Source organism: Pantherophis guttatus, chromosome 3, assembly GCF_059756535.1.
Source record: "Pantherophis guttatus breed Tessera chromosome 3, ASM5975653v1, whole genome shotgun sequence".
NCBI classification, from domain to species: Eukaryota; Metazoa; Chordata; class Lepidosauria; order Squamata; family Colubridae; genus Pantherophis; species Pantherophis guttatus.
In genome coordinates, this window is record NC_142065.1 from 96932301 (window position 1) to 96945093 (window position 12793).

At 35.1% G+C, this 12793-nt stretch overlaps 1 protein-coding gene across 1 annotated transcript in view; it reads right to left on the reverse strand.

The window, feature by feature from the left end:
- Positions 1 to 12793, reverse strand: part of CDC73 (cell division cycle 73) — a 108050-nt gene that overhangs the window by 81291 nt on the left and 13966 nt on the right. The window contains exons 4-7 of the mRNA XM_034409585.3: positions 10326 to 10388; positions 10181 to 10233; positions 9485 to 9573; positions 7589 to 7805 (exon numbers count right to left, since the gene is read on the reverse strand). Of these exons, the coding sequence (XP_034265476.1) occupies positions 7589 to 7805; positions 9485 to 9573; positions 10181 to 10233; positions 10326 to 10388 (422 nt within the window). The remainder of the gene's footprint in view (positions 1 to 7588; positions 7806 to 9484; positions 9574 to 10180; positions 10234 to 10325; positions 10389 to 12793) is intronic.

Genomic DNA, 12793 nt, shown 5'->3' on the forward strand with positions numbered 1-12793 from the left:
TACATATCATATTTTCAACAAGGCTAAGACTGTTCTATTTGGGTCTTTCTTTCCTTTGAATAGAGTAGAATCTACTGTCAATCATTTAAAAAGTATGACAAGATAAAGTAGATTATCAATATGGAGTTCCATATTATGAAATTAGTTTATAAAAATGCTTAGTTTAAAAACGTATATTCTATTCTTTTTTCAAAAACGTGAAAAAAGGGTCCCAACTCAATAAATATATAAACAGGTAAAAGGCAAGAAAAAAAGTAAGCCTTGAGAGCAAGTTAAAAACATGTAACATTTAAAGCGAGGGGGAAAAAAGTTCTTTTTACTATGCTGAAAGAGAAACTGCATAAGTAAAATGGATTATTCCTTTTAGGAGAAGCTTAAAAATGATAAATTAGCATTTTATAAAAGGCACATATTTAACCAATTTGCATCAACTCTCAATATGCACTTCTTCTTGAATGGCATATGTACACAACAGATGTCCTCCATTACTGTTAATTCTAAGTAATAATGAATGTATTCAGCAGCTGAGCTCCATAAAAACATTTGTAATATACTAAATGGCTCTATCTTATTCATTATCATTATGAAAACATTAAAAGCATAACAAGTAGATACATACTATAAGTTTATATAAACATCAGGGGATCTCGTGTTTGGGAATCTTGACTACTTAGAAATTTGGATTGCTTTATATGCTTAACTTTCAATTTTTCCCCTTCTTCAAAGTTAGGTAAACAGAAGTAAATTAATTATAGTCTGCTATGAACATATATGTAAGATTAAATGATTGATAAATATTCATGGGAATTTTTTTGATAACAGTAATATGAAAAAATAAACTAATTTGTGGTGTCAGAATGTAAAGCTTACTATGCCAAAATTTTGTTTCAACTTCTCAAAAAAGTAAACAAGAATCACAAATTGAACATCTTGCCCAGGTCAAACCATGAAGTAATTTCCAGAAGTTGAAATTAATAGCAGTGGCAGAGGAATGAGTAAGCACTGAATTATAAAGCTTACTGTAATACAAAAGCTGTGTTTCATTAAACAGATTCCAAAGTAACAAGATACCATATTTTAAACCTCTCTGGGCTAATGGGGATACAACTGCTAACTGCATTTATCAAGCAAGGAACCATCCTAAAACAAGCCTTACTTTTCAGAAGCAGATTTTTTTTTCTTCCAATTTAATTACATTTAAATTAATTTAGTGGCCCCAATATTAACTGCATAAGAACTAACTATTCTGTCCCAAGGACTGGGAGAACAGCCAGGTTTTCAATGCCTTTTTGAACATCATCAGGAGGGGAGCAATATGAAACTCTGAAGACAATGCTGCTCCAGAGAATTAATGCTAGGGTCGATAATTGTTTGTCTTCCTGAGATTAGCGATCGGAGATTAACAATATCCTCACAATCTAAAGGGCCTTTTAAAGTTTCAGAAACAGCTTGTAAAATATTTTAAGTATCTGTGAGGAAGGGACAAAGGAAAAGAATAAGCAAATTCCTTTCCGTGATATTTAACATTTTGGTATTCAAAATCTGAATGCTTCAAGAGTCTTTTGTCAGTGCATGCTGTGCTTTCTAGTTGCAAAAATGATTTCTTGGACTGCTCCTGGAAATCACAGTATGACACGAGCTTCTAAATGACAACAGAGAGGCCAGCTTTAAATGTGAATCACTTCCACTGGTTTTTTACTTTCTCACAGAATGCTACTCTTTGAAATGCTTTCCTACTTTCAAGATGTGTATGTTATTGTCACCAAACTTCATGCTCATAGTACTTCAAATATAATTCCTTTGATTCCATCTATCACTTGCAAAGTAACAACCGAACTGAACTTTTACCTCAGCGACGACAACGATGCATTTCACAGGCTACATAAAATCAAAACTCTATAATTTTTAATTAAGGATTTTGATTACAATAGTAAAAACTAATATAAAATAAACTCAAAAAAGCAAAGAAAACAGACTGAAAGAATAAAAAGTGGAAGCAAAAAAAAAAGAGAAGATAATAAAGATATAAAGAAGTAAAGAAGTAAAGGAAATAAAGGAGGTTAAGAGACAGAGTAGGTATCATAAACATCGTAAAGGTTTAAGACACCATTGTATCCTAAACATAAGAACTTAAAAAATCCTCCACAAATGGGCACCTTTCCCCACTCCAGTCAAAGGAAATAGTCTCCTAGTCTACAACTGAACTGAACACTGGATTTGTAACTAACAGAGGTGGAAGGGACCTTGGAAGTCATCTAGTCCAACCCCCTGCTCATGCAGGAGACCTGTACTAGGGATTTGAACCACCAAACTGCCAACCTTTCTGATCGACAAGCGCAGAGTCTTAGCCACTGAGCCACCTAGTCAGGCTAAAAGACTTTTTCAAGAGCACAAAGCAGCATATCATTTTATATCTACTAATTTTATTTACTTTCTAGCTATAGAATTGTTGAAATTAACATTAGTCCATTCTATAAAGAAAGCCTGATTTAAATTTTCTGGATGAAGAATTCTCTCTAATAAATTTCTCCAGGATTACTGTTACTATATGAATATAGGATTTGATTGTGATACTTTGTACACAAAGTCCATGTTATTTAACATGCATTGTCACATTTAATGTACTATATTTTATATTTAAAAGTGCTCAAGGTGAAGTAAAAAATGAATTAATTCCATCAGCACTGTACTTAAAACAATCATGAAGACTCTGCACAGAAATTAATGTTCGTATCTTTCCCATTTACTGTATACAATTAAGACTTGTTTTTAGTAACAGCAGAACTTTAAGTTTATCTGGTCAAAAGTGAGGCTAGCTGAAAGTAATAGGGAAAATTTCTAGCGAACGTTTTTAAAACCAGGAGCTTATTTTTAAAGCCACTTCAGTTCAAGTGATGGATTGAAAATATAATAATGGATTCCTTGAATTTTTAGTTGTTAGATAATTAATTCTTTTCACAAATGGCAATGAAAGTGGTAATTAAAAAAAATATCTTTCATTCAGAAAAAATCTTGGGTGCTCATTCTTTTCTATGAAGATAAGAGCAATTTAAAACATATTTAAATAGTATTAATTTATGTAAAACTGTTAAGCGGTGATCAGAAATACAAAAGCATAGTACAGCTGGTAGAAGAGCTTTGATTTGCAAACATTAAGTTTTATAATTTGATCGTTTGCATATTTATTTAAATGAATTTTGACAATTAAATCCATGCACCTAAATCACAACCATTTTGAAAAGTAGACTAGAGCAGATGTTTGTTTATTAGTCTGTTTCTGTATTTTTTTTCATCAACAAGATAATATAAGTCCTTCTAACTGACTTTGCAGAAGCAGACTGTAGTACCTTTTCTCTGTATAGCAGACACTTCTATCTGAAAAGTACTACACAGCCCTGAAATACTGAGAACTCTCATCAGAATCCCAGCAAACAAACATCAGCTTCAATCAGTGTGCTTTCACTGTTTCAGAAATCAACTCATATTTATAGTTCAAACGACTAAAAGTCAATTACAAAAATCTGAAAAGGTGATAAAGGGAAGCAAAGACAAGAAAACTTTAACTCATTGCTGCCATCTAGTAACTGACTGGATTTTTGCAGTTCAAATCTGATAGCTCTATTGAATGGTAAAAATGATTTAGATGAATTATTTTAAATTCCCTTTTTTATGTGGTATTTTAAATCACCTTGATATACAAAAATTTAATGTAAAATGTTTGAAACTTAAACATATAAAGAAATTTATAATCTGAATGAGTTGGCAGCAGGAACAGATTTAGTACTTTAAAACCTTGGAATTACAATAATCACATATATTGCTGGTTAAAAATCTTCACAAATATGTAACAAGGCTACCATCTAGTGGTCTGACAGAAAATAAATGTAAAAAAATATTTTTCTTTTATATTTCCTAGGGAGAAACATAAAAATTTTAATATATAAACAGATTTTTAAGAAGTATTTCCCACATAAGCAACAAAATGAATTAACTGCAAGGAATTTTCAAGAAACAAAGCTAAACTAAGCAGTATTATAACATATTACTGATTCTTTATCATTTGAAATATTCCACTCTACAAATCCATTTGAGAGTGCTTTAGAATTTTAGATAAAATCACAGTAATCAAAGATTCTCTTTAGAGAACCATGGAAACTGAGCAGAGATTGAAACTTTCCATCATTACTCTGCTACCGATAGTACAAAAAATTTAAGGTGAACTTGCACATCATTCAGAGAAGAATATGTGCCTTGTTCTAAACAAATGAGAGGTACTTAGATCTAGAATAAAGTGGAAAATAATCTGTAAGTAGTGCCATTCTGAAACAAATATGAATAATAAATATAAGAAAAATCTTAACACTAGTTTCCAAATCTAATAGTGAGCATTAAGAGGCTATCCTTTGTTCTCTTGGGCTTGTCATGATATAATTTGACATAGATAATACTGCACTGCATTATTTCAAGAATAACACACACACACACACACACACATACACATACATGTATGTTGGTAGGTGTGTGTGTGTATGTATGTATGTATGTATGTATGTATGTATGTATATATGTTTTCTTTCCTTTTCATAGGCTTTATGTGTATTTCTCTTTAGCCAGGTTCTTCCTACGTAAACCAAGATTTTTATGCAGCCCTAGTTCAGTGAAATCACAATCCAATAGTTTCTAGGCTTTTTTTTCTGGCAGCCAGCACACACTCTGCTGCCCATTGGGAGCAGGCACACCCAATGGGCAGCAGAGTGTAAAGGCACTCAGCATTTACACTGTTTGCAGGTTCCTGCAGTCATGCAACTGCAATTTATGATTTTTTTGTTGGACAGCGACATTTATTTCCAAATTTTAGAAAAAGATGTCCCCCTAGTGAACAATGGGTTCGCTTAATGACCATGGTATTTGCTTAATTACAGTGGTGTTTGCTTGTGACCCTCTTAACATTTACTTAACAACACAACCACTGCAAAAAAAAGTTTGTAAAATTAGGTGCAGTCAGGTGGTGACCCGATTTCATGACTTATGGCTGAAATTGTGTCTAATTATGGTCATTGAGACTACCTATATATTTTTCAAAAAGATATATAAAAACTGCAATATTGCAAGTTGACTACTGTAATCATAAACTTTGTTCAATGCCTATTCTTAAAAAAAGGTAGTCAATATTTACATTGCTTAGCATTTAAAGAATTCAAATAGGATTTCAGAAGGTAATACGTAGACAATCCTGCAGCTAAATGTGAGATATACAGTTGCAAGAAAAAGTATGTGAACCCCTTGGGATTACGTGGAGTTTTGCATGAATTGGTCATAAAATGTGCTCTGAACTTCATCTAAGTCACAATAGAAAAACACAGTCTGCTTAAAATAATACTACACAAACATTAGATGTTGCCATGGTTTAATTGAACATAACATGTAAACATTCACAGTGCAGGGAGGAAAAAGTATGTGAGCCCCTAGCCTAATGACTTCTCCAAGAGCTAATTGGAGCCAGGAGCGAGCCAACCTTGACTCCAATCAGTGTGATGATATTGGATCTGTTGCTGACAGCTATCCTGCCCTTTAAAAACACACACCTGTTTTGGGTTTACTGGTTTCAAGAAGCACTGTCTAATGTGAACCATGCCTCGCAGAAAAGAGCTCTCAGAAGACCTACGATCAAGAATTGTTGACTTGCATGAAGCTGGAAAGGATTACAAAAGTATCTCCAAAAGCCTTGATGTTCATGTGTCCACGGTAAGACAGACAGTTCATGTGTCCACGGTAAGACAGACTGTCTACAAATGGAGAAAGTTTAGCACCGTTGCTACTCTCCCTAGGCGTGGTCGTCCTGTAAAAATGACTGCAAGAGCACAGCGCAGAATGCTTCATGAGGTAAAGAAGAATCCTAGAGTGTCAGCTAAAGACCTACAGAAATCTCTGGCACATGCTAACATTTTTGTTGACACATCTACAATAAGGAAAACATTAAACAAGAATGGAGTACATGGGAGGACACCACGGAGGAAGCCATTGCTGTCCAAAAAAAAATATTGCAGCACGTTTGAAGTTTGCAAAAGAGCACCTGGATGTTCCACAGCACTACTGGCAAAATATACTGTGGACAGATGAAACCAAAATTGAGTTGTTTGGGAAGAACACACAACACTATGTGTGGAGAAAAAAAGGCACAGCACACCAACATCAAAATCTCATCCCCACTGTAAAACATGGCGGAGGGAGCATCATGGTTTGGGGCTGCTTTGCTGCCTCAGGGCCTGGACGGATTGTTGTCATTGATGGGAAAATGAATTCCAGAGTTTATCAAGACATTTTGCAGGAAAACGTACGACCATCTATCCGCCAACTGAAGCTCCGCAAAGGATGGGTGATGCGACAGGACAATGACCCAAAGCATACAAGTAATTCAACAAAAAAAATGGCTTCAACAACACAGAATACACCTTCTGGAGTGGCCCAGTCAGAGTCCTGACCTCAACCTGATTGAAATGCTGTGGCATGACCTTAAGAGGGCGATTCACACCAGACATCCCAAGAATATTGCTACACTGAAACAGTTTTGTGAAGAGGAGTGGTCCAAAATTACTCCAGATCGTTGTGCAGGTCTGATCTGCAACTACAGGAAACGTTTGGTTGAGGTTATTGCTGCCAAAGGAGTGTCAACCAGTTATTAAGTCCAAAGGTTCACATACTTTTTCCTCCCTGCACTGTAAATGTTTACATGTTATGTTCAATTAAACCATGGCAACATCTAATGTTTGTGTAGTATTATTTTAAGCAGACTGTGTTTTTCTATTGTTGTGACTTAGATGAAGTTCAGAGCACATTTTATGACCAATTCATGCAAAACTCCACGTAATCCCAAGGGGTTCACATACTTTTTCTTGCAACTGTAGTAAAGTTTCAATGGGAAATGGGAGTTTGACAAATTTATTTCTGAAAATCAACTTAGTGACTAAATAATAAAATCTAACAAGGACCACACTTCCCTCCACAAATGTAAAGTATCACTAATATAATTACTGTGGATTGCCTTAGTGAAGTTTCTTTAGTAAAAAACCTCAAGTTCTAAAGAAAAGTTACTAGCATATTCCCAAATTAATAACATTGTAACAGATAGCATTATAAAAATAAACTGATTTTAAGCCATTATTAATTTTCATTCACAAGGCAATAATACATGTCTTTAAATAGGATGCAAATTTAATTTAGGATGATCCAAAGATAAACCACATGGACTATTATTTATTTTTCTATCCTCCATTAAAATATGAAAAATACAAATTCCAAATCCTAGACCTAGACAGTATATATTATACATGCAATTCAATCATATATCAAATTAGATTCTGAGTATTTTTCAGAAACTAAAACTTTATTTTCATCCAGTTTTGTAATCCAGAGCTATAAGTGGAGGTGGAGGTCTCAAGGTGGAGTTTTAATATTTCTTAGTTTTATTTATTACACGCTTTTTTGCATAAATTTTCTTTCGTACACTGACGTGCATTGTGTTCTTCCTAAACAGTGAAAAAAGAGCATCTATTTGATATCAGATAAAAGTATAATAAACCAATATTACCTTGCCTGTGCTCTGTAAAATAGTAGTTCTTGTTCTCCATACCCTTTCCCTGCTGACAATATCTCTAGTAACATCAACTTCTGCATCAACAAAACTTCTCTGTTTAAGAGCAGTTATATCATCATCTAAATCGGTCTTAATTGTGGCCCTTTTCTTGGCCATAATTTTGGCTTTGATAGCTGCGATTTTTTCCACAGACATGGCTTCGGATAAGGATCTAGAAAAAATGGTTAGAAATTGGAGCAGTTAGAAATTGGCATTAGCAGTTCAATCATGCTACTAAACAAATACTTCTTGGTAAACTATTAACCACCAAGTTTTATAATAGAATTTCAATTCTATCAGTAGGATATTTCAAAAATTTGCAAAATTCCAAAAGGTGCAAAAAAGCTGTCTTTCCTTCCGAGATCATCCTTTAAATTATTTTATTCATGAGTATTATGAAGAAATTGTATTGCACTGTATTGTAAATAAGTGAAGAAAACATAACTAAGAAAATGAAATAGAAGGGTATTTTATGATTGTTATCTCAATTCCATCATTAGTCTAAAGATGTAAATATTCAGCACCCCATTCCCGCTGTTGCTCAGAACAGAAGTGGAAACCAGAAATTTTGTGATTGTTTTCAAGTGATGCAAAAAGCCTGGTTTAGCTAATCTTTTTATAATAATGAGAAAATATTCAAATATTAGGTAAAACAAGTTCAACAGACATTCAATAGTATTCTCCTATGCTTAGAAATTTCTTTTGAATATAGTCATTATCTGTACTTCATTCAGTTTCCTAAGGACTGTAATTACTTTGGGGCTGTTGAACCAGGATTTCAAATAATTGTTTAAACCACTGGCAAATTGCAATTTGTAAAGTATATGGTTCATTCCTACTACTTTATTCAACTAGATTCACACTGAACAGCCAATATCAAAAATGTCAGGGTACTCTTTTAAATGAAAAATACCTTTTTATCAGGACATCTGTTAGTGGTATTTCTAATTGCATATTCTAAAATGATATAAATCCGTGATGGCGAACCTATGGCATGCGTGCCACAGGAGGCACACAGTGCCCTCTCTGTGGGCACGCAAGCCATCACCCCAGTTCAGCTCCGCTGTGCAACAAAGCAGCTGGTTGTCGGGTCTCTACCGCGCATGCGTGGAGGGCCACATGCGCATTGCATTTTGGGGGTTCGGAAGCATGTGCGAGCACGCTTGCACACACTTTGGGCACTCGGTCCGGAAAAGGTTAGCCATCACTGATATAAATTATCATTTTTAAGTTATTTTCTACCGTTACCATAATCCCAAAATATGCTGAATTTTAACAATTTGTCGTATTTGCAAGGACAAATTTGAGAAAACTATAACTCCCCCCCCCAAAAGAAAGGTGGGTGGAAATGTCTGTGCGACTTATACAGTGAATATTGTGGCAGGGGAGATGAGGGGTTGGTGCAGTGGCGGCATTCGCTGCCACCGTGGAACACTGAAGTCACCACCACTGACGGCGGCGATAAGCAATCCTCGCCACCTAGAACAGTTAAGCGGCGGTATTCTGGGAGGCTGATCCAACCGCCAATCAGCTACTCGGCAGCAAAGGCTCGTGTTCCCCAGCAGTGGCAGCAGCTCAGCTCAGTTGACCAGTGGTGGGCGCAACGGAGCAGAACCCTGACGAGCCACGTGCTGGGGCTGCAATAACATACTGAAGCTGATCAGGCTGTTTGCTGTTTGCTGCAAGGAAACTAGTCAGATGAATACAGGAGGATACTGGGAGGCAGAGGCAGATTTTTTTTCTTGTTTTTCTCCTCTAAAGCTGATGTGCATCTTATGTTTCAGTGCATTTTACTGTGTGAAAAATATGGTAATTCTTAAATTAGCAATAGCACAAAAAAGCAAAACTTGCCTGATCTGCTCAGTCTGCACAATGCCTTCCTTGTGTCCTTCCAGCCGAGCTGCCAACCGTTCTTTGTCAAGCCGCACACACTCTTCATCCTTGTAAAAAGAATATTGCTCATAAGATCATCTTTATTTCTTACTAGAACAACTAAGAGTCATTTAAATTAAAGACTATCCACAGGATGGTCTTCCTAATTTCTTTTTAATAGTCAGTATTATCAATGTTTATATGAACTATTTACAAATAAAAATCAAGTTAAATTTCAATTGTTCAATCTACCCAGAAATAGTTCAGAAAGCCTCTTAGAAAATATTGATCTCACATTGTGCAATTGAACTGAGTAGGACTAGTACTGGCAGTACTAGTTCAGTGGCGCTAATCATTTTTCATTGATCAACAGAGCTAATCTATCCACACCGAGTGTCAAACTGAAGGGAAAAAAAATAAACACTGTATTACAGAAAAATTCAATGAAACTAATTCTAGTCCTTTAATCAAACGTTTCAATTTGAATTTCAAGCATTGCTATTTACAATTCTTAAGTTGTAGTTCAAAAGGGATGAGTTGCCTTCATATTTACATACAATAATTACATACATATCCTATGGAAGATATTAATGGAAGAAAACAATCTGAATAGTTTTAAAACCATTGAACAAGCTTCATCTTATTCCATAAAAACCTTGCATGAAACCAATTTACCTCTATTCTTGGTTTCTTAGCTTCTGCTAATATTTCATCAGCTGCTCTTTTAACTGCAAGAAAAAGAGAAAATAATAAGCATTAAAGAGAAGCTTTTTAAAAAAATCCCACTAATAAAATATTTAATTATTAAACTAAACTGTACCTTGAGTAGATCGTTGGAGACCTATTTCCAATGGTGCACTCCTATCTATACTTGACGATGTTGCTAAAAATTTATAAGTACAGAAAAAAATGAATAAATGTTTTTAGAATGTTCAAAATTAAAACAGATAGGTGAATAGAAAAAATGAAGCAGTAAGCAGGCTATATTAAAATATTAGAACATGAATTCCCTACATGATAAGCAGGGTTGCCTATGTGCCTATGGAAGCATCCCTTACTATCCAAGTTAATCGTAGCACAATGTTCATGTTTCCAACAATTCATGTTTGATGTATCCAACATCTAGCAGAATATCTCCATTAGGTTTTTCCAAATACTGAACAGGACTGAAGGTACTGTGAGACTACTTCCATGACAGAGAACTGGCTTTAAGCATTTTTCTAATATCAGCAGAACTATTTTGGTACCTGCCTACCAGGCTCCATTTCCACTTCACAGTTTTAAAAAAATAAAAATAAAAACAACGGGAAATCTAGCACATTATATAGAATGTGTCCACATTAAATATAATTGTTAGTTACAAAATGAAACACTACTGTGTGCTACATAGTTCCTGCTGTTAAAACTAAAATAATAGGAAATAATAAGAAACAGCAATCCAATGTTCTGTCTGATAATGTCCCCACTAAAATGATAGGGGGCATCCTGGGAAGTCAAAGGGAGATAAGGGGAGAGAGCCAATATGGTGTAATGGTCAAGGTATTTGATTAATAACAGTGTGACCAAAATTCTAATCTACCATCAGTCACAGAAACTTCCTTGGTGCCTTTGAATCAGTCATTTTCTCTTAACTCAACCTACCTAGAGGACTGTTCTTATGATGAAAACAGGAGGAAACACTACAGGTGCCACCTTAGGTTTTTGTACAAAATGTGGGATATAAATCAATCTCATTCATTTATCTCCTAGTAAATGTGCATTTTTTGACCTGACAGTGCCAAATAATGAATGCCCTACATTGGAAATTCCTCACTAAAACTAATTTTAATACTTGATTGACCAAGGCGTATCTATAGCAAGAAAGTAAATACCATATTTTTTGGACTTTAAGATACACTTTTTTGTCTCCATTTTCAGCACCCCCCATTTTCAGGCCTTTTTTCAGCCCGTTTTTTCAGCTTCTTTTGGACCCTTTTTGAGGCTCTTTTCAGCCCATTTTTGAGGCTTTTTAAGCCATTTTTTTCAGAAAAAACAGCCTGAAAAAAAGCCTCAATAAGAGCCCCCCCCCAAAGCCTCAAAAATGGGCCCCAAAAGCCTTGAAAACGGGCCAAAAAAAGCCTTGAAAATGGGCCAAAAAAAGCCTTGAAAATAGACCGGGAAAGGCCCAAAAATGGGGCGCGTGTAGACCAAAAAGTTTACTGATTTACTCTTCTAAATTTAAAGGTAAAGTTACCCCTCGCACATATCTGCGAGTCATTCTGACTCTAGGGAGCAGTGCTCATTTCCGTTTCAAAGCCAAAGAGCCAGCACTCTCCGAAGACATCTCCGTGGTCAAGTGGCCAGCATGACTAAACGCCAAAAGTGCATGGAACACTGTTACCTTCCCACCAAAGGTGGTTCCTATTTTTCTACTTACGTTTTTTTTTAACATGCTCTCAAACTGCTACGTTGGCAGAAGCTGGGACAAGTAATGGGAACTCACCCCGTTACAAGGCACTAGGGATTCGAACCGCTGAACTGCCGAACTTTCAATCGACAAACTCAGCATCTTAGCCACTGAGCCACCACGTCCCTTCCTTCTAAATTTAGGTCTAATAAATACTGTAGTTTTTCTCATCAAGCACCACTAATATGTGTGCTGACTGGAGATGGATAAGAGGAAAAGAAATTTTTCTTTTCTTTTTTTTCTGAACCTTTGCATTTTATTTCTGGCTTTTTCATACTGAATGTTTCCAGTAGTGTCTTCTTTGGGTTTTAAATCAGGCCCTCAGAAACATTCAGTGAAAGAGAACTTGTTTTTCTTTGTTAACACCAGTTGCTTGTATATTTGACACCAGATTCAAACAGTCTTATCTAATCAAGTAAAACACTTGATTTGGTATTTTAATTTCTGATAAAGGGACTAAAATTATTCTGCCTTTTAATATAAGAGAAAATATTTCATTACTCATGAGTTCATGGTCATATTTTTAGGCATAATATTAAAATAATAAGCAAGAACAGAACAGAACAGAACAGAATAGAATTCTTTATTGGCCAAGTGTGATTGGACACACTAGGAATTTGTCTTGGTGCATACGCTCTCAGTGTACATAAAAGAAAAGATACATTCATCAAGAATCATAAGGTACAACACTTAATGGTAGTCATAGGGAACAAATAAGCAATCAAATCATATTAGGAAACAGTCAATATAAATCTTAAGGATATCAGGAACAAAGTTACAGTCATAAGTGGGAGGAGATGGGTAATAGGAACAATGAGAAAATTAATAGTAATGTTTTTGAC